The sequence below is a fragment of the Centruroides vittatus genome, unplaced genomic scaffold (genome assembly GCF_030686945.1).
Source record: "Centruroides vittatus isolate TY-2023 unplaced genomic scaffold, ASM3068694v2 contig_424, whole genome shotgun sequence".
In the NCBI taxonomy this organism is placed as follows: Eukaryota; Metazoa; Arthropoda; class Arachnida; order Scorpiones; family Buthidae; genus Centruroides; species Centruroides vittatus.
This window is the reverse complement of record NW_027122230.1, coordinates 748,340-770,442: the sequence shown is the minus strand read 5'-3', so window position 1 is coordinate 770,442 and position 22,103 is coordinate 748,340. Positions and strand designations below refer to the sequence as shown.

Sequence of the window (22,103 nt, the reverse complement as noted above, 5' to 3'; positions counted from 1 at the left end):
TACAGTACCTACACCAAGAAAACAGGAACTATAAAACATTGTGAATACAGAACAATTAGCTTGCTAAACCATATAAGCAAAATGTTACTAAAAATCATTCACAACAGAATATATGGCAAAATTGAAAGTAACATCAATAATACTCAATTTCGATTTCAAATGGGAGTTGGCTCAAGAGAAGCAATCTTTGCTCTCTCTCAAATCTGAAAAAACAATCCATATGAATATCCCCATTTTTGTGTGCTTCCTGGACAATGAAAAAGCATTTGATAAGATATGGCATGATAAACTACTTGAAATACTTTGTAACCTAGGACTAGACAAAAGAGACATTAAGATCATTAAAGATGCATATTGGGATCAAAAAACAAAAGTTAGATTGGGAAATGAAGAATCTGAATGGATTGAAGTGAAAAGAGGGGTTAGACAGGGCTGTGTACTTTCACCAATCCTATATAATTTGTATGCTGAGTACATAATGTGGGAGGCCCTGGAAGATAGAACAGAAAGTGTAAAGATGAACGGGATAAGCATTAATTAACAATCTCAGATATGCAGATGACACAGTCATTCTTGCTACATCAGAAAAAGAATTACAAATACTGTTAAATGAATTAGTATCAAAAAGTGAAGAAATGGGACTCACAGTAGACTAAGGGACTCACTAATACAAAGAAGACTAAGACAATGTACATAAGTAAAGTTAAGTACACAATAAAGATGAAGTGCAGAGGGGAGAATCTTGAACAAGTAGATAGTTTCTGTTATTTGGGGAAAAGATTTTATTTAGACAATAATGTATCAAAGGAAATCCGCAGCAGAATTGGACAAGCTAAAGACAAGTTTAACCAGATGATTTAGTTTCTTTTCACACATTCTGTGTGAAAAGAAACTAAATCTACAATTAAGACTAAAAATGCTAAAATGCTACATTTGGCCCATTTTGCTTTATGGATGTAAGGCATAGACACTACAAAAAGATATGGAGAGGAAAATTGAGGTCTTTGAGATGTGGGCAATCAGAAGAATGTTGAAGATCAACGTGGACTAGCAGAACCACTAATGACAGGGTGTTACAGATGGCAGATACTAAAAGGAAATTAATAAAAATAATAAAGAGGAGAAAACTAGCATACTGTGGACACATACTGAGGGGAGAAAAATATGAAATCCCCAAACTCACATTAGAAGGAAAGATTGAGGGAAGAAGATGAGGCTGGATGGATGACTAAGGACTGGACAGGACTAGATACTAAAGAAATTATTTATAAGACTGACAATAGAGATTTGTGGTATTTGCTGGCTGCCAACCTCCCCTAGGAGAAGGCACAGGCAGAAGAAGATTAACTTCAACTAGCAGGACTTTGGATTAACAGTGACAGTAGTAATCGCCCACTTCATGGCAATGACCAAGTCCACTCCCATGGCAAAGATCAACTCTACGAAGAAGAAAGGATCCCAGTCACTTACAACCCATATCTCAAATCACTATACACTGAGATAGCTAAAAAGTGCCACATTCGTATCGCATACAGAAGATGTTACACCGTATTTGAATCTTTTGTAATGGAAAGGACAGTCCTAACTGGGATAGACTTCCCTGGTGTATGCAGCATCCCAATTAAAGATCACATTGATCACGCAGTCAAATTTGTTCATAAGTCTGAAAGTTTGTAAGTAGAGGAGTTCCTGTATGTGTATTTGGTATAGACATAAAATGAATGTTGTAGATATTAATGAAAATTTTATAGATACTAAAATTAGTAATTAAAACAGTAAAAAGTAATAAAAATTAAAATAGTTAGGAATATTAAAATTTTTATTTTAATAATATAATTTTTTTTTCTTTAGCTTTATTCTGGGATTGTGGAACTATACTTCATTTATCCCATGACAGGAAATTTTCATGGATCTGAACTAGCAGATGGTGTATCCATTTTATTACCTGCATCTGATGTGTTAAGATCAACATCTGTTAGTCAATTGAAAGATTTTATAGCACCATTTGAAATTACAAGTATTCATTCAAAAGCTTATTCACAGGTACATTTTTCATATTCTGTAAAAGTAATAAATTTAGAATTATATATATAGCAATTTTTCTAGATAAAAGCAAATTTTTCATTTTAAAAAAATATTAATAATAATTATAACATTATTTTTATGAACATACCTATGAAACAAATAATAATTGTTTTTCTATATATATAAAAATCATGTTATAAACTTTTCTATATCTAAGTTTGTTAACTAGAGTTTTGTGGAATGTGATGGAATTATAAAGAGAATAACTGATCTCTTATTCTTTGTCTTTAATCCAGTAAAGCCTGGATTAAAGATGAAGAAGAGATTGAGGTCTTTGGACCAGAGACCAAAGACCTCCATTTCTCTCTTATCTATTCTATTTTCTTTCATTCTGTTGGTATGTCCAAACCATTTCAGTCTAACTTTTCTCTTTCCAAATTTTCCATTTCTGTTCTTTTTCTTATGTCTTCATTCTTTATCTTGTCTCTTCTGGTTTTATCAGAATGCTCCTGAGGAATTTCATTTGTGCTACATGGATCTTTCTGTCTTTTCTCAATGATGTAGTGCAGCAGCTATAAGTAAATATTAAGACAATGTTTAATTGATAAAGGACCTTCTTACATTTGAGTGGCACTTCTGTTTTCCAGATCAAAGTTCTCATACTCTGGTACAGTGTGTCCCAAAAGTATAGATAATCAACATTTTACTACTTTTCAGAATTGTTACGAATTTAAGAGAAATGAGACTGATTTCATTTGTATATTCAAATTAATTTACACTAATATATGATAATTTTAAAATTAAAGGTTATTATATTAATAATTTAACAACAAAAAAATATTTTTTTTGGCTGTCCCAAAAGTATAGATAATAAAACAGAATTGTAAAATTTCGAGCATAAGAAACTTACAATTATGAAAATGGTAATAAATAATGTCAAGTAACACTTATTGATAAACCTATGTATTTTTTATCAGATCATTGGCTGATCATATATAACCCATTAACTTAAATTTTTTATTATTACAAAATAATTAACTTACATGAACATTTAATCGCTGTAATACAGTTCACAATTAGAAATCAAATATTTTCTTAATCCCTTCTATGTTCTTCCTCAGGAAAGCAAGCTGGATATTCTAAAACAAATACAAATACAAAATGTTTTTGAACTTAATCGAACGATGTAAATTTCAAATGTCCAGTTTCCTCAGAGCATCCGTTCACGTGCTGTGTTAAAAATGTTCCAAATTAATGATCCTTGTGCTAAAATGGATTTTAAATCACAATTCAGAATTTTTACTAAAAATGCACAATGTTTGACATCATATAATCATAACACATGAACATATGTTATGATTATACTATTTGCCCATTTGCACACAGATATTTTTAAACAATAAGAAGAGTCAATGTTGTAATTTTATAGTCATTTTTATCATATGCATTCTGTAAATATAAATTGTTGTTTTTCTGCATCACATTTTGCATGTGAAATTCAAAGTAATTTTTTTCCAAAAGCTTTGTTCATTTTATACATGATGTTCTGAAGTGAACCTTTCTTTATTGTTGTTGTAGTGACAGTTTTTTTAGCTTGCAAGTGTTTCAAGTTTTTGCAATGTGGGATTATGAAAATCGTTATTTTTATTTTAATTCAATATGAGAGCTAAAAACAAGCCAGTGAGGTGTTGGAATGTTGTGATGTACAGTATTTATAGGCTTCAATGTCAAATAAAACTTTGAATGTTTCATTTAAAAGATTGAAATTGCTACTAGACTATGAAATTTCATAGAATATTTAGATTTAAATAATTCAAACATTAGAATAACTGACACTGAACCACCTTAGAATTTTATTCAAACTTGAGGATCAGCATAAACATATGTTGAAAATGTTTGAGTTCTATATAACAGTTGTGATTTTAACACTTGATAAAGTGAGTTTGTTTAATTATTGGTGTAAAATATATTCCTCAAGATGTATACTTACATTTAAGTTTTGATTTTATATTGTCTTTATTTCATCAGGTACTATGGAAAATTGAAGATATATTTTTTAAAAATATTTTAGATTACTATATACCTGCATGCAGATTGTAGAAATTGCTATTAGATAGATGCTTAAGGATAAAGTAAATTTAGAAATATTGTTTCAATTTATTTTTTCTCATTTTCTTTATGATACTTTTTCAAAATTCTAGTTTAATTTTATTGTTAATTAATTGTTACAAAATCATTCTGTGTGCATTTATAGGGGGTTTCAAATAAATATGTTATATACACAAACTTGTATTAAATTAAAAAATCAATATTTTACAAACAATATATACATTTTATTGAAAATTTAATATAATAAATGTCTACATTGATATTAAATTTAGTGTGATTAATAATTATGTATTTCTTTACAGGAAAATTTTGCAATTCATACCTCTAAGGAAGAAATCAAAGTATGGAGTGTAGTCAAAGATCATATGTGGTCTTCTTGGCAACTTCCATTAATAATATCATCTAGTCTTTTCATTATCTTTGCCATTAGTTTACTTATTGTAAGTAACTTATTTGCTTGTTATTTACATTTAACTTTTATTTATTTTAATTTGATATATTTATGCCTTAGTTTGATGATGTTCTGAGAATATATGAGAATTTTATTAGTCAATCAATCTCATTATATTTAATTTATTTTGATTTAGAAATGTGATAAAACTGTAATTCCATTAAATTAAATTAAATTAAGAATTTATACTTTATTTTTTTTTTTCAAATTATATTAATTGAAGAGCTCAGTGTGAAAACCAGGTAACTTACAAAAATTACTGTATTTTTGTGGATTGTCTAGCATGTCAGTCTATCTGGGGAGACCACAAAATCAGATATTTCTGTATGGTAAAAACCAGTATGCTGGTTTAAGAAAGGTTATACATCCCTCTCTAGTAGGTGCATTGAAAAAACAAATCAGTTACATCATATAAAAGTAAACAAGTTTTTATTCTAAAACTGTAAGACTGTTAGCATTACATCAAAAACTATAATTATATGTTTAAGTTTTTTCATTTTGTCTTCTTTCTAATGCCATAAAATACTTGTGGAATTTCAAAAGTGCTTTTTTAATGTTTTTATTGTAATTTGATTCAAAAATGCAAAAATAAATATACAGTGGTGCCTCATATAACGTACTTAATCCGTTCCAGGTGCACGTCCATTAAGTGAAATGTCCGTTATACGAAATGCATTTTCCCATAGAAATACATATTAAAATATCTAATTCGTTCCGCAGCATAAAATAACTGTACTGTATCATAAAAAAATGAACATGGGGTGCGTTCTTTTATTCCTCCGCGTAACTCTGCGCGAGCGACATCCGTTTAAAAATTCCTGCAGAACGTGTTCCTAAATTCCGGTGGGAGTGGGCACTGTCGAACGGCAAAAAACGGCCGCTTGTAGCAGTAGTTTTACGGTGGAAAGCAACATGGCGTCCTCCATGGCTCAGATAGTTTCGTTTCCGGGTCCATTATGTGGTTTTATGAATGAAAATTTAGAAATTGTGAAAGCGTGAGTTAGCGCACGCGGTGATGTGTCTTTACGATTTTTTTTCGAATGGTAGCCGGCATTCAAATTTTTTTCGTGGCTATTTTGAATTGCTCTTTCAACAAATAATCCATTTTATGGTTAAATTTTACAGTCGGGACTCTTCTTTTGCCTTTAAAAGCTCATAGTTTAGAATTATAGATTCCTCCATCACGATACTATCGATAGTGCGGGCGCTGCCATTTTTTTTTCTTTCACCGTCGTTCCTAAATGCCTATGAACAGCAGCACACTCCCGTAGTAGCGGAGACGCAGAGCGACCGCTATTAAAGAACGCATCCATGGAGCAGTCACCAATTATGCCAGAAAGTCCGTTGTTCGCAGCCAGTCCGTTGCTCGAGTCACGTAATGGCCAAACAGAAAGTCCGTTGTTCGCAGCCAGTCCGTTGCTCGAGTCACGTAATGGCCAAACAGAAAGTCCGTTGTTTGCAGCTGGTCCATTGCTCGAGTCACGTAATGGCCAAACAGAAAGTCCATTGTTCGCAGCGTCCGTTATTCGAGGCGTACGTTATACGAGGCACCACTGTATTAAATTTTAGAAACTTGCTGTAATGTCAATAAGCCATTAATTGTTTTATTGTCTACTTCTAGTACCAAATTACTTAGTTTCTAATGATTAATTATGGCATATTAGCTTGATTGATTATTGCAATCATTTGGCTTAGTATCAATACATCGGGTTTCAGGAAGTTGATATATGTAAATGAAAACTCTAATTATAACATTATATTTGAAAGAATGTTTTCTTTACATTTTACTTTTCAATCTCAGTTTAACTGGCATACTGGCATGCTGGCAACTCTGGGGTTTCTGACATGCTGATCAACCCTGGTTATATGCGGCATGCTGGTCATTCTGCAAAAATACAGTAAAAAATTGAAAAAATTAAAAGTATACAGTAAAAGTTTTTCATCTATATAGTCTGGAAGTACTAGGAAGAGATAAATTACAAACTTACTAAAACACCTGTGCATTTGCTGAGAGAATTTTTTTTATTAACAAACAATTTCAGCCTACTCTCATAGGTTGTCATCAGGTTTTTAAGTTCATTTTTAGAAAATTTTCCACAAATAGAATATTCCCTTTAAATTTTAACTTTTGAAATATTCTAAATACAAATTTAAAGTTACACAAATTAAATAAATAAATTATGAAAAATATAAGGTTAATAATAAATAAAAAAAACTTAAGAAATATATAAGGTTAACAAAATACAAATAAAAATGAAATTAGGAAAAATATAAAATATAACACAAAAACCAAATATGATTTTTTGGGATCACATAATTTAGGGGTTTTTAATGTAACCTTTTTACAATGATGTATTTTCAAGCTGAAGGTAATGCATTTGCATCTCTTGCATTTAAGCACTGCTCTTTGATCTTGCTCTTATACATACATATATATATATATATATATTTTCCCATATTCATAGCGATGGTTGGAGAATGTATCGTTATAATAATAATTGCTTCATTTTACTTTATAACAAAGCCTTTCTAAGAAAGGCTCTATTATAAAGTGGGATGTTATAGTTAATAAAATTTTATACAAAATATAAACATTAGGGTTTATTTTGACAAAAACATTGTTTTTGACAAAATGGTAGCATCCATTCCATAAATTTTTTGCATTTTGTCATAATTACTTAAATATGAAGTTTCATCTTGATATGATGACATTAGCCTGCCAACTTGAGTACAAAACTTGATTATGAAAATCAGTAAAAAATCAAGAATTAAGAAATACATGTATAACATTTTATTTAATTTGACATAGTAGTTGTCTGTAACATTCAATTACAATATTAAAATTTACTGTGCTTACTTCAATGTTTTTTTTATTTTTTTGCAGTCTGGATATAGTCTTTGATGGTTTTGCACACAATGCAGTGCAAACTCCTTTTGTTCTTTATCCATAATCAACAATTTGTGAAAGTGTAGCAATAATTTAACAGCTCTTTCAACAGAATCATTTACAGCTTTAAACATGTTAACTGTTCTTTGGTCTGCTAAATACAAAGTGTTGTTTTTCCACATTTAAGGACATCTCTGGAGAAAACTTGTATCCATTTATAGCTGAGTAAACAATCCTCTACTTTAAAATGATACAAAGTCAACAATTGTTTTCTCTAAAATGAAAAACAAATCAATGATACAAGGTAAATAAAAATATACTACTACAGTAAAAGAAATTAAACCTATCAAATGATATGCTATCCATTTTTTCATGCAAAGGAATAAATTTCCCCCCCATACATCAATGTTCTCTGCCCAAATTGACAACATTTTTACTTTTGGTTTGAAGGTCAGTGTTGTCATCAAAGAGAGATAGACCTGCCATTTTTTGGATAAATACAAAAGTTGGCTATGCTTCTTCAAAGCTGCTATAGAAATTGTTGTATCTAACAATTCATATGATTTTAAGGACTTCAAGAAGCAGAGATCTTGATTGGGAGCTTACAGCTGTGTATCCAGGGTTGTGTGAGAACTGAGGGGGTTAGAGAAGGGAACTCTAAACCTCGCTTACCAGTATTGGGATGGTAGATCCTGTTTACGTCGTCCAAGGATGGCTAGGAGGGCTATAAATTGAGTTGGAAGGAGGTGAATACGTCGCTAGGTGTCCTTCCCTCAAATAAGACAGGTAGACAGATTTAAAATAGGACAACACATTTAATAAAAACATAAAAGGGTTAAATACATAGGAGCAGTTATCCGTTATACTACTTATAACTAATGAATCGAGAGAGAGAGCTTACAACCATTTAGTTAAAATACCTCTGAGATGACACTTCAAAGCTAGAAGAATCTAGGAGCTTTGAAGTGTCATCTCAGAGGCATTGGCTGTACGATCAGTGATCTAAGGCTAAGCATCTGGAAGGAGGAGAATTTGGCAATGTAGGTATGGGCAGCTGGAATTCTTCTATGCTGGTGAAGGTTTGCGCTGTCTATGACGTTCTGTAATAACCTCCGATGTCCACTGGTGTTCACCAGGGAAGTCTGCTGTTGATTATGGCGGGGCAGATGACCTTCTATGCTGTCTGCTGTTTGTCTGCCTGAATGATCGGGTTCATTCTCTTTTCATACACTATTCGCATGAGAACTGGCTGATGCAATCCATGATGTAATGTGTTCAAAGTTCGATTTATGTCTGGGTGTTGTGGATATGAGCCATCAAAATCGGATGTATTGATGAATTTATTGCCACTTTCTATCCGTAATCGTGGCTTGAGTTACCTCATAAATTTCGTTTTTTGACAGTTCTCATCATGACTAATTGCCTGTTTTGATTAAATTTCTGTGTTAAATGTAAACATTGTAACACTTGTTGACTCTGAGCGAAATTTGATCGGGATTTTTATCTTTTTAATCAGGAAATCCCCAGTAAAAATCCAGTTCTTTTCCTTGAGGTTTTCCTTTTGCTTTTATAATTTATAATTAATTGTTAATTAACTCTAACTTGTTTAGATCCTCACAGTTGGATGAATGACTCTTCCATTATTTTTCCATTGTTTTTTTTTTTTTTTTTTTTATCCTTTCTTTTTCATTTCTTCCTGATGCTTGGTTCATCTCATCTTAGGCTGCCCTTGCCTTCTTGACCCAGTTTCTAGTTTCCAGAATGTCAACCATTCTGTCCATCTTTCATCATTTGTGCTTTTTACATGTTCTGCCCAGCTCCCTTTTAACTTTTTAATATGCACTAAAAACATTGTCTACTTTTGTTTGTTCTTTTATTCAAATATTTTTTTTTTTATCTCTTAACATTATTCTTATCATTTTCCTTTCCATTATCTTTTGAGTGGCCTTAAGCCATTCAAATATATTTCAAAGTTCTAAATGATGGTATTTATTATTTTGCAGTGTACTTAAGTCATGGTTTAATGTAAACTGTTAAACAAACAGAGAAATATCATGTAAAGCTCCTCTTTGATGGATAGTTCAAGTTCTGACTTCAGGAAAAACATTTTTAGGGAATGAATTGTTCTTGCCATCCATCAAGCTTTGATGCATAGCCTTTTCTCCTTTTTTAACATATCATGCACTGAACTACAAGATTTGCACTTTCAATTATAGTTAGCTTCACCTCTTGTATGTTGTAAAATAAAACAGCCAGCACTTGGCAGTTTGCCTCAGGTTATTTGTGTTTCACATTTCCTTTCAAAAACACTATTCTTTGGACTGCATAATTCGTATGATGTAATGTTAGTGTAAAGATGCATGACTACATCTGACAGACAGAAACCAAACATAAACTGACAGTACTTCATGTATAATGACCAGTCCAGGCCTGAACAAAGTGCAGCACATTTAGATTTGTTTTTGACACATTGACGCTCAAGTCAACACAGGTTAATATTCATCAATTGTCAAGAAATTAAATATGGAAACATTTTTGAGTGAAAGGGAAAAAAATGGGCAGGTGAGCATTCAAAACTTTTGAAGTCAGAAAATAAGGGACACCTTATAAACATCACTCATAATCACAAATTATCATATGCCCAGTTGGGAATAACTTGAAGTGCCAGACATTGAAGTTGCTGAATCAAGTCATTGCTAGATGTATCAGTCAGCAGTAACAGTATGTGTGGACATTTTTAACAGTGCTATCTGTCTGCACTTATTGACCTTAAATATAAGTACATGGTTTAAACAATAATTACCTTACAATTTGGGTCATTTTAAATCTTAAATACTTTTTTAAAATTCAGCCAGAGACAGATTGTAGACAACTTGAAATAAAGTTTTCCATTAAAGTGACTGATGATGCCATCAGTCGTTTTATTAATTCAATTGCCTTTATATCCTTATATTATAATATATTTATATTATTGTCAACTAAGGACTTATTATATTAATGACTATTATACTTGTGTGTTGATTTTTCAAAGGAGGAATTCTTATTCAGAAAAAATAAAGTTTTTATTTTTCACCTGTTGTTTTCAGGAAGAATTCCTCCTTTGAAAAACTGGCACACCGGTATAATAGTTATTAATATGATAAGTCCTTAGTTGACAATAATATAAATATAGTATCAGTCATTTTAATTCCTAATATATTTTAAAGCTAATATGACTAATATAATATGAGGTTGGTTCAGAAAATAACTGAACTTTTTGAATCAGGCAAAAATGGAGTGTTCTAGTGTTGTGAAGTTGACAACACATTTGTGATAACCTACCAAGTAAGCTGCTTTTTTCAGATTATTGATATCTCACTCTGTTACCATGTTATTGTTTTTTGAGTAAAAGGTGTTTTAGTGTTTGTGGCAATTTTCACAGCATTTGCTTTATGGGAGCAACGATGCAACATAAAGTTTTGTGTGAAACTGGGGAAAACTTTTCAACTTTTGAATTAAGCTTATGGAGGCAATTCTGTAGGTTGTACAGTGTTATGAATGGTTTACCCAATTCAAAAGTGGTCATCAATTAGTTGAAGATGATCCTTGACCAGGAAAGCCTTTGACCTCAACTGATGCCACTCACGTTCAGAAAATCAGAGTTGTGCACTTTGAATTTTTGCCTCAAGGTCAACCAGTCAACAATCACTATTATGCAGGTGTTTTGAAACAATTGCATGAAAAAATTTGCAAAAAGAGACCAGAGATGTTGTGAGACAACTCATGATTGCTTTACCATGACTGTGCACCTGCTCACTCAGCCTTGTCATTTTGCCAGTTTTGTGCCAAAAATCAAATGACTGTCCTTTCCAGCTTCCTTACTCACCCAGACCTGGCTCTTTGCAATTTTTTTCTTGTTTCCAAAATTAAAATTAGTGCTGAAAGGACACCATTTTGTCAATTGATGACATTAAAACAAATTCGTCACAAGCATTGAAGGACAGTCTGAAACAAGCTTACTAGGATTGCTTTGCAAAGTGGAAACACTGTTGGGATAAATGTGTTAATAGGGGATTATTGGTCCCCGTCCCCTTTGAAGGGGACGAGGACCAATAATCTGTAACTTGAAGAATAAAAATTAAAAAAAAAATAAAGTTCAGTTATTTTTTTTGAACAGACCTTGTATTTAATATGTTGATGTTGATGAACAGGTAATTATTATGTTTTTTCTTCATATGAAGTCATTTCATTTGTAAGTTAATAATTCTGAAAATAATAACTAAAGTATATTTCATACATTATAACAGGTTATATCTTATAGTTAATGTAAACATATATATTATTATATATAAAATGCATTTAAAAATTAATTGAAAATTTTTTGATATTCAATCTTGTTTACATTCTTATTCAAGAATTTTATAGAAAATTTTTTACAAAAAAAAAATTATTTGATTCATTTTTTATTCTTGAGTAAGAATCAGTTTTTATGAAAAAGTGTCCATAAAAGTGTCTTGGTGCATTAAAAGTCATATTTGTCATACAGTTATATTTTTGCTCCTGGAAAGAAAGAAAAAGGAAAGCAATACCTTTAGAAGAACCTCGACAAGTTGTTTACCAGCCTGTCCATAAACCAGTTACCAAAGATGTTGATACTGTCCAACCAGAAAATAAAGATAATTATTTGACTGAAACTGAATCAGAAAATACATCTAGTCCTGGAAGAAGTCCATTACGCATGAAGGCAAAAGGATTACTTGAAAGGTTGAATTAAGTTTATAACTTTTTTTATTACTTTAAATAAAATGATTATTATGAAATAAATATGATGATTATAATTTGAAAAAATTTTTTAGAAAATCATTCAATTTTAATTCTTTAACTGTAGTCTGTTTCAAATAAGTTGGTTCTTAATGCAAATAAACTGATGGTCACATGATTATATCACACTGCTACAGCAATTTGATTAGTCTCCTTAAATGTACACTCGTTACGTTAAAAAATCATATTTTTAACTTTAATTAAAGATTTTGCTCATTTAAGAATCAACACATGCCATTATATATAGTTGGCACAATGATAGATTGCAGTTGGTTGGTTCCAACCATTCCTATTTTAGGAGAGATGGAATGCCATCATCCTATGGCGGGATAGTTGTGCAATAAGTTTGTAACATGTGCTAGTACTTGGTATTTTTTCTGAAATAATTTTGTCCAAAAAAGTGAAGCCTTTAAGTCCCAGGCTTATGAAATAGTATATATTGTGTATAGATTAGTGGATGAACAACAAAAACATTTATTAATCAGTTAAACATTTGGTTACAAACATAACCAACAACAAACTTATTATATACTAGCCTATTTTTATTCAACAATTAAACTTAGCAACATGCAAAAGACTAGTATGCATTTCAACAACAAAAAACAACGTTGTCCTCTTAAGCTGGTTTTAATTCTATAACTCTTTCAATCAAAAAGTAATAATTTTAAAAATTTTACTTTTTTACAGTTTTCCTCATTTTTCACAATCTTATAAAAAACATAGATTAAAATATATTCTCCCATATTTTAGAATGTTATAATAAGAAAAAAACATCAAAATACCATAATATTAACATTTTTAAACTATATCCTACATACACTTTCCACAAAATATTTTTTTTCAACCTCACACTAATGCATGAAAAAAACTTAGGAGCATGTGAGACAAGGGCAGGGTGAACACCTAGTGAGTAGTATATTCCGTCATCACTTAGCGTTGTGCCAAGCTATTTTAGACATTTGCTACTCTGCAGTAAACACACAAACATGATGCTGCCAATCCAGTCTCCTGCCAACTGCGAAATACGAGCAGTAATTTGATTTCTACAGGCCGAACGGCTGAATGGAGGTGAAATTCATCAAAGGATGTGTAATGTGTATAGTGAGAACCTCATGAGCTACAGATGCATGCGGGAATGGTACAGGAAATTCAAACAAGGATGGTGACAACATTCATGATGAGGGCGATCAAGGGAGGAAGTGTGTGATGACCGATGATTTGGTAGACAAAGTGGATCAATTGGTATGAGAAAGACATCAGTTTACGATTTCTGAATTCAGTGAGGAGTTTCCTCAAATTTCAAGGTCCACACTGTATACTGCTGACTGACAGTGTTAAAGGTTGGCTGAATGGCCTGGCGGCAATTTCTTTGACATGGATATACAAAAGCTAGTATCATGGTATGATGTCTGCCTGAATCGAGAAGACAATTATGTGGAAAAATAGGTGAAGACTGTAACTACCTTCCACAAATAAAGTGGTTTTGTTCTTCATTCTTGTTTTTTTATTCTGGGTTGGTGGAGGTTGAAAAAAATAATCCTTGTACATCCCTTTTTAATTTTAACAAAATACCTCTTATCTTACCACTGATATTGCAAGCATATGGTGCAAGAAATTTCTGGAAATACATCACTAAGAAATGCCTTCCTATTGGATTATCAAAATGGAAATATTTGTTAGTGATGTTATATGACATACTCTCATTACCAATCTTTTGTGTTTTGTGAATATAATATGTAAAATGTTGTTAATTTCTGGTAACTTTTTTTATGATATTGGAAAGATATTATGTCATATCTTATGAGATGTTTGTGAATCCAGGCTCTGTTCTACAAACTAAAGTTGAAAATTTTGGGAGTTCATTTCACGATAATTCCTGGATTTTGTTTCAGAAGTTAAAATCAAATTAGCTTCTATAAATTTGTCTTCTGTACAGTACCTCTCTGAAAGACAATTAACCTTTTTCCTTAGGACACATGAACAGCAATACCCAAATGGCTATTGACAGTTGTGTCCATTCATGATTTTTTACCACATGTGGCTTGTCAAAATCCATATTTTATCAAGCCAGACAACAGGATGAAGGTTCTCTGATTCTGCATTTCTTTTTATCAAATGAATGCAATTTCTTCTCATAGAAATAATATGCAGAATTTTGTACAGAAATTTTTTTCCACTTAGCTGATACCTATCTTTCCACCTGATACCTATCTTCTGTAAGATCTATTGAAGGGAACTTTCTTGATTGTGAAAAAGAATAAGTGAGTATTGGGACAACATACGACACATTGTGGTGTTCAGAATGGATATGTCTATAATGTATGTGATTTTATTGTGTTTGTCAATGAGTGTGATGTCTGGTCTGTTGTTGTAAATTGTTTTATCTGTGATTATGACTTTGTCATAAGTACATTTTGTGTTGTTTTCCAATACTTTCAGTGGAATGTATTTGTAGTATGGTTCATGGATGTCTACTAATTTGTGTTTGTTTGCAAGCTCTTAATGTATTATATTTGCTACTTTATTATGTCTATGTATTATGTCTTTTCATCTGTGCCAAGAGCTTGAACCGGAAGTGATGTGTTTTTTCTGGCATGATATGACATTTGTAAGTGTTGTATCTTTGAGTATGCAATAAACTACACAAAGAACTTTTTTACTCTGCAGCCATTTTTATTGCTAATTCTAGGTTCTTTGTGTAGTTTATTATTTGTTATGCAAAGCAGTCTGTGAAGAGTTTAAAGACTTTGAGTATGTGTTTTCTGTAGTTTTTAGTATTTATGACCTGTATGGCAATCATGAATCCTTCCATCTTTCCAAAGAGGCATCCCTGAGCTAACCAGCTGTTTGATGCAGTTTTGTCAACAAAATCCTGGGCCAGGTCATAAGGATGCCTGCCATGGAGTACCTTTTTAGCCCACAATTGCTTAACAGTGTCTATGCTTTTTATATGTTGTGTAGTGTCCACATGTTGTGAGTGTAAATTTAATGGTGTGTTATTTGAGTCTGCTAGAGTTACTGCTTTATGTAACTGCAATGTTTCTTGCTTTTTGTAGAAAAACTCTCTCAATGTCTGTATTTGTTTGTAGTGAAGGTTAACTATATTGATCAGGCTACGTCTGCCATCTTTACGTGGAAGGGTTAATCTTTCAATGGCGGATTTAGGATGATGATGTTTATGTTTAGTAAGTGTTGTTCTTGTTTTTGTTTGGAGTTGCTCAGGATCTGTGTGAGTCCAATGTATAACTCCAAAAGAATATGTGAGTACTGGGATGACATACGTGTTTATTGCTTTAACTGTGTGTTTTGCATTTAACTGTGTTCTGAGAATAGCATTTAACCTACTTTGGTATTCTTTAATTAATCTTTGCTTTATTTGTGTATGTTCTGTTAGTTTGTCCTGTTGGAATCCTAAATACTTGTAGAACTCTTCCATGGATTCAATAACATTTCCATTTCCAAGTGCAAAATCTTCTTTCTTCAGGATTCTTTTTTTTTATGTGAAGTGTTTTGCATTTGTTTAGGCCAAACTCCATTTGTATGTCCTTGAAGTATGAATGTGTGATTTGTAGGAGTTGATGAAGTTGTTTTTGTGTGGATGCATAAAGTTTTATGTCGTCCATGTACATGAGATGTGACAGTGTAAACTGTGTTGTTTTTTCATGTCTGATATTGTAACCATATTGCATATTGTTTAACATGTTGGATAATGGATTCGGGGCTAAGCAGAACCAGAGAGGACTCAAGGAATCTCCTTGAAAAATTCCTTGCCTAATGAATATTTGATTTGTTTGTATGGAAGTGTTATGAACCTTGAGATGTAGTGTTGTTCTCCAGTGCTGCATAGTGTTTTGAAAGAATGCAATGAGTGATGGATGTATTTTGTATCATGTGTAGAATATGTAGCAGCCAACTGTGTGGAACACTGTCGAATGCTTTTCTGTAGTCGATATATGCCATGTGTATGTTTCTGTGTTGTTTGTGTGCTTGCTCTGGAATGACTGAATCTATGAGTAACTATTCTTTGAATCCTCTGTGATTTCTACAGCAACGTTTTTGTTGTTCTGTAAGAATGTTGTGTTCTTCAACATGTTTGTATATTTTGTTTGCGATACAGGATGTCAATAATTTTTAGTGTGTTGGAAGACATGTAATTGGTCTGTATTGTATGGGGTCTGTGGTATTGCTGTTTTTAGGTTTCATGTAGGTGATGCCTTGAGTAAGAAAATTTTGGCATGTCTTGTGGATTGATGATGATGTGAGTTAGGTGTTTAGCTAGTTCCTGGTGCAGTGATGTAAACTTTTTGTACCAGAAATTGTGAATGTTGTCTACACCAGGTGTCTTTCAGTTGTGTGTTCTGTTAACAGTGTATTGGAAATCATGCATGTTTATTTTAGCACAGGGCATAGTTGGTATGTTGTGCAAGTTTTTGTTCTCCTTGATCCAGCCTGCATCAGCATTGTGTGTGACAGCACTTGACCAAAGAGAAGACCAATAAGTTCTGAGTTTTTTTTTGTTGGTGTGCCACTGTGCTGTGTATCAGTGTTTGTTTTGGTACTGATTTGTCTGTAGAAGAGTTTTTCATTGTTTGTGAATAATTTATTTTGTTGTTTTTGTAGTGTATATGTTTTGTATCATTTGAGTCTAGTGCTTTGGCTGTGAGTTTTTGTTTTAGTGTGTCAATGTATTCTGTAATGTGTGTGTTTTGATTTTCTTGGAAATGTTTTTGAGTTGTTTCTTTAATTTGGGCATTATGTTGTTTTTATTGTATTGTGTCAGCCTGCCTAATTGCTGTGAAATGTCATTTATTTGTGTTTCTATTTTTCTCTGCCAGACAGGCAGGCTTGTGAGATAACTGTGTTTTGTGTATATCTATTTGTGATTGTATTTTCAGTCCATGGTGTATCACTACTGTATGAATGTTGAAGAGTGTAGAAATTGAATGAATGTAGTGTGGTAGTAAGTGAATGTTTACATAATTTAGTGTTTTTTCTACTGCCTTTGACGTGTTGATTTTTGGTATTTGTGGTCTCTGTGTGGGATCTGTACCTGTATATTTAGTGAGTGTTTCCTGAAATATAAGTGAGAGCGTATTAACTAAATCTATGTTTGTTATCAATGATGAATGAGGAAGTGTCTGTAGTATCATTAGTGGTAGTTGTTGTGTATGTGCTATAATCAATGCTTGTTGCTGGATTATCCTGACAGGTTACGTGATCTTCATTAATAGATTCGAACATACACCTAAGCACTAATTTTCTAGCAAATAAATGTAAACAACTTACACTTTGAACATTTTCGGCCACAAATTTATTGGCCTTCTTCAGGAAAACAACGGAGAAAAACATTCTATCTATATATACTGTTCCAGTTTTTTGAGGAAGTTCTATTCAGTATCTTCATTAATGTTAGATGTTTCTGTCTGTTGATGTATTTGATCAGCAGACCAAAGAGGAAAACCAATAAGTTCTGAGTTTTTTTTTGTTGGTGTGCCACTGTGCTGTGTATCAGTGTTTGTTTTGGTACTGATTTGTCTGTAGAAGAGTTTTCCTGAAATATAAGTGAGAGCGTATTTCACATGCAGATGCAGAGATTGCAGAGATGCAATCTAAAAATGCAGAGATTTGAGTTGTTTGATAAGTTCAAGTGTTGTTTGTGGGATAAGGTTGTTGTGTATAATTGTTTTTTTTTGATCAACAACTCTGTTTGGTGACAGTGAGGAGAGAATATTGTTGTGTGAATCTATGGTGTAGTTGTTGTCTGTACACTGTCATGTTTGTTTTGAGTTTTGTGATGGTGTACTAAGTACAGATGTTAATAACTCATTCATTTCTATTGTCTATTTTATCCGTTAGTATGGTTTTCCAGCCTTTGTGGTCTGTGGATGCATTTCCACAGAAACACCAAGTTTAGGTTGGTTGTTCACATCTGTCAAGGGTATTGCAGTAGCCATGCTTAGGCTGATACTACTTTGGCCACTGGTAACCGAAGGAGACTGTGGCCTATTTTTTTGAACATGAGCCTCTGACTAACCCACAAATGTAGACCTTGTTAACCTGGGCAACATCTGAGCTGGTATCACCCTTAGACCTGGTTACTACCATGGTAAATATCACCACAGAATGTAGGCATGGTCACATGTAACTTTATTTCTCCCCATAGACCTTATTGGCATGGGTGTCCTACTAGGAGTTTGTGCTCCAGCCTGCATTGCCCTATGGATCAGTAAAATTACTGGGCTTTGCCACCATGACTAGGTGACCACCGGGAGAGTTGTTATTATTATTCTTATTATTTTTAATATTAATATTAATTTAGACTTGATAAACACTAATGTTGTGTGTTTTTTCTTCAAAGACACTTGGCAAGTTTTCTATCAGATATCTGATAGAAATGATAATGAATAAAGATATCTGATAGAAAACTTGCCAAGTGTCTTTGAAGAAAAAAAACACAACATTAGTGTTTATCAAGTCTAAATTATAGAACAAGACACGGTCTCATAAAACAAATTAATATTAATGTTCAAAATTTCTTAGATGTGTCTATAATGAGATTTTTGCCATGTTTTTAAAAGACAATATGATTTCCTAAATTTTTATATTGGTTGAATATTCTCAAAAGTTTTCCAGTTTAGTATCTTTGAAAAATTAAAAAAAAAATTATGTTGTTTAAAATTTCTTTTGTACATGTCTGTTCCTATTTTGTTACAAAAAATAATTAATGCCATTTTTTGCTTTTAAAATTAAATTTATAGATAATACAGTACTATGGGTGATGTAATTTTAGGATTAAGAATGAAAAATTGAAAAATAAAATTATGAATTAAACTATAAACTTCTAAAAAAGGCTAGCCCCACAAAGAACATCTAACCAAACAGTGCTACTAAACCAGATATGTTGTAATGGTAACACTAATCATTGCCGTATGCTATCAGGCTAATTAATGACTATAAATTCATTAATATTATAGCTATTAATTAGCCTGCTAGCATACTGCAATGGTTGGCGTTAGAACATCTAACCATAGATTACGACATTCAGCACTACAGAATCCTTCAAGTACTTGGGGACTGACATAAACAGAAACAATGACATCAAGAAGGAGATAGGGACTCACTTGTTAAAGGGAAATAAAATCTACTTTGGGCTCACAAATATACTAAAAAAGCAGACTCCTTAGTAAAAGGATGAAGCTAACTGTATATGAGTCGCTGATTAGATCTGAGATTCTGCATGGATATGAAACATGACCAATGACAAAGCTGGAGGAACTAAAAATGCAGAGATTTGAAAACAAAATTCTAAGGAAAGACTTTGGATCTGGGGAAGATTATGATGATAATGGTATCCTGGTGAATGGAAAACCAATATGAAGGAGAACAACAAACCAGGAACTGTAGACAACCTACGACAAGCCCATGATCATACAGGTGATTAAAGCCAGAAGATTACAGTGGCTAGGTCTTGTCGTAAGGCTTCCTATAATGGCAACAGCTTCACAAGGGCTCCACTATGAAAGGAAAGGGAAGAGGCCAAGACACTGTTCCAGAAAAAGGTGAATACTTGGGATCACTGAAGATCTTCAAGACCTTGGAATCGAAGATTGGCAGAGGCAGGCTATAGATTGAATGAGATGGAAAAGGATTGTGACTGTGGTTAGGGTCTTCAAGGCCCATAATGCCAGATGAAGGAGAAGAAACTATAAATAGCATATAATAAAGCTATTAAATATACATTAGATATCTATTATTTATTAAAATATTAAATATTTTTAGACTTACATATTTATACAATGATTATAACATATTCTTTACATTTTTTAATATTCTATATTTATTTAATTAAATAGGAGAGGATCTAATGCATCTTTGACACTGGATTTAAATCGTTCACAAGAAAATCTTCATTGTGGCACACCGCCCAAAGAATGGTATGTTGTAGTAATACAGAATTTTGTATAGAATTTTTAAATCAATTTATAATTTATTTGGTCTTTAAGAAAACAATGCTTAAATATATAATTAAAAATTATTGCAGATTAAATATATAAAGCATGGGTAAAATTTTTCTAATAAATTTGTTAGTACAGTGGGTGATCGGTTAATGTACAAATCAGATAACAAACACTTTCGCTAAAGATTTTTCTGTTTAAACAACAAACACATGATCGGATAACAAACACCTCACAGAACAAACACAAGAAGTGACGTAAAATAACGAATACCGATTGGTCTTCCCTTGTCTTCAGGCAACAATTTGAAACTTTTTGGAGCGTGGGAGATGTCGACATCAACACTCAACCTAGTATACACTGATCAAATAGTATTATTCCAAACTTTGAAACTCTCCCTTGTAATTCCAGCCTTTTATTTTTCTGACAGAAACAATTCTTTTATAGTATTCGTGAGACTGTTGGGTGGGCACTCGTAAAGTTTTGCATCAGTTTTTATTTTCGAAAAGGAGAGTATAAATATGAGAAAGGTGAGAGTATATAATAGCAAAGGTAGAGAGTGTGCAGATGATGTCTAATTTTGCTGAACAGATTTACCGTAGGCTGCAGTTCAATCTTATCTAAGAAAGATACAGTATAATCAAGAAGACTCAAGCAGATTAAGGAGTAACAAAAATAACATCTGAGAAATAAAGAACATTGATGAGCTCATAATGGAACCTGAAACTGATCTGATGACAGAAAAACACCAAGAAACTCAGTGAGATATGTTTTCTCTGAAAAAAGAGAATTAATGTTGATATCTGCTATTAAACATTTTTTTGAAGAAGTGTCAGAATGATGGTCTTAGAATGGCATCAAACCAGGTCTAGGTTAATAGGCTTGGGGGATCTCTACAATTACAATGCTATCAATTACTTCTGAAAAATCCTAAAGAAGAGAGAAAAGCAATTGACATTAGACAGATTCTTTAACCTCACAAATGGAAAAAACATGACTAATAAAAATGCAAGACTGTGTATATATATATTTAAGAAAAAATATTTCTTACAAGACTATACATTTACACAAGTCTTTATCCTTCCAGTCCCTTCACATGCTTTTTAGAGGCAATAACAAGTCTACTGGCGGAACTGACCTTTTACTGGAGGCTACTGTCTACCATCCAATGTAAAACAGTTATAGAGTCCTCTAGCGGTAGCATACATATTTCTTAAAAAATAATAATTACATTAAAAATTTGCCAGGACAAATTCACATTTAAGAAAAATTTAAGAAAAATTTTTAATGTAATTTATTATTTTCTAAGAATATGTATGCTACCGCTAGAGGACTCTATAACTGTTTTACATTGGATGGTAGACAGTAGCCTCCAGTAAAAGGTCAGTTCGCGTAGACTTGTTATTGCCTCTAAAAAGCGTGTGACGGGACTGGAAGGATAAAGACTCGTGTAAATGTATAGTCTTGTAAGAAATATTTTTTTCTTAAATGTGAATTTGTCCCGGCAAATTTTTAATGTAACTGTGTATATATATGTTTTTACTATTACATATAAATAAACATAGTAAGAAAGTATATATTTTTTATTTTTTGGAGTCTCCAGAACGAATTAATCAAATTCTTATAAAAATCTATGGTAAATTGATAATCGGTTAATGAACAATTTGGATAGCAAACAAAGTCTTGGAACAGATTATGTTCGTTAACTGATCACCCACTGTGGTGTGTGTGTTTTTTTTTTATTTAAATAATCATTTATATTGACTTTTAATACTACTTAGTAAGATTTATATACTGCTCTAAGGTGTGATCCCATTTTTTAATTGAAAAAATTTTTTTTTTTTTTAGAGTTGGTTGAAATAGTTTTGAAAAAACA

At 32.1% G+C, this 22,103-nt stretch overlaps 1 protein-coding gene across 2 annotated transcripts in view; it reads left to right on the top strand.

Annotated features, from left to right (window-relative positions):
• The window catches only part of LOC136976766 (tyrosine-protein phosphatase non-receptor type 5-like), a 104,768-nt gene that overhangs the window by 24,834 nt on the left and 57,831 nt on the right, over window positions 1-22,103 (top strand). For both annotated transcript variants that reach the window (XM_067272127.1, XM_067272126.1), the window contains exons 4-7: window positions 1,852-2,043; window positions 4,437-4,574; window positions 11,998-12,215; window positions 20,126-20,206. In XM_067272127.1, coding sequence (XP_067128228.1) covers window positions 1,852-2,043; window positions 4,437-4,574; window positions 11,998-12,215; window positions 20,126-20,206 — 629 coding nt within the window. The remainder of the gene's footprint in view (window positions 1-1,851; window positions 2,044-4,436; window positions 4,575-11,997; window positions 12,216-20,125; window positions 20,207-22,103) is intronic.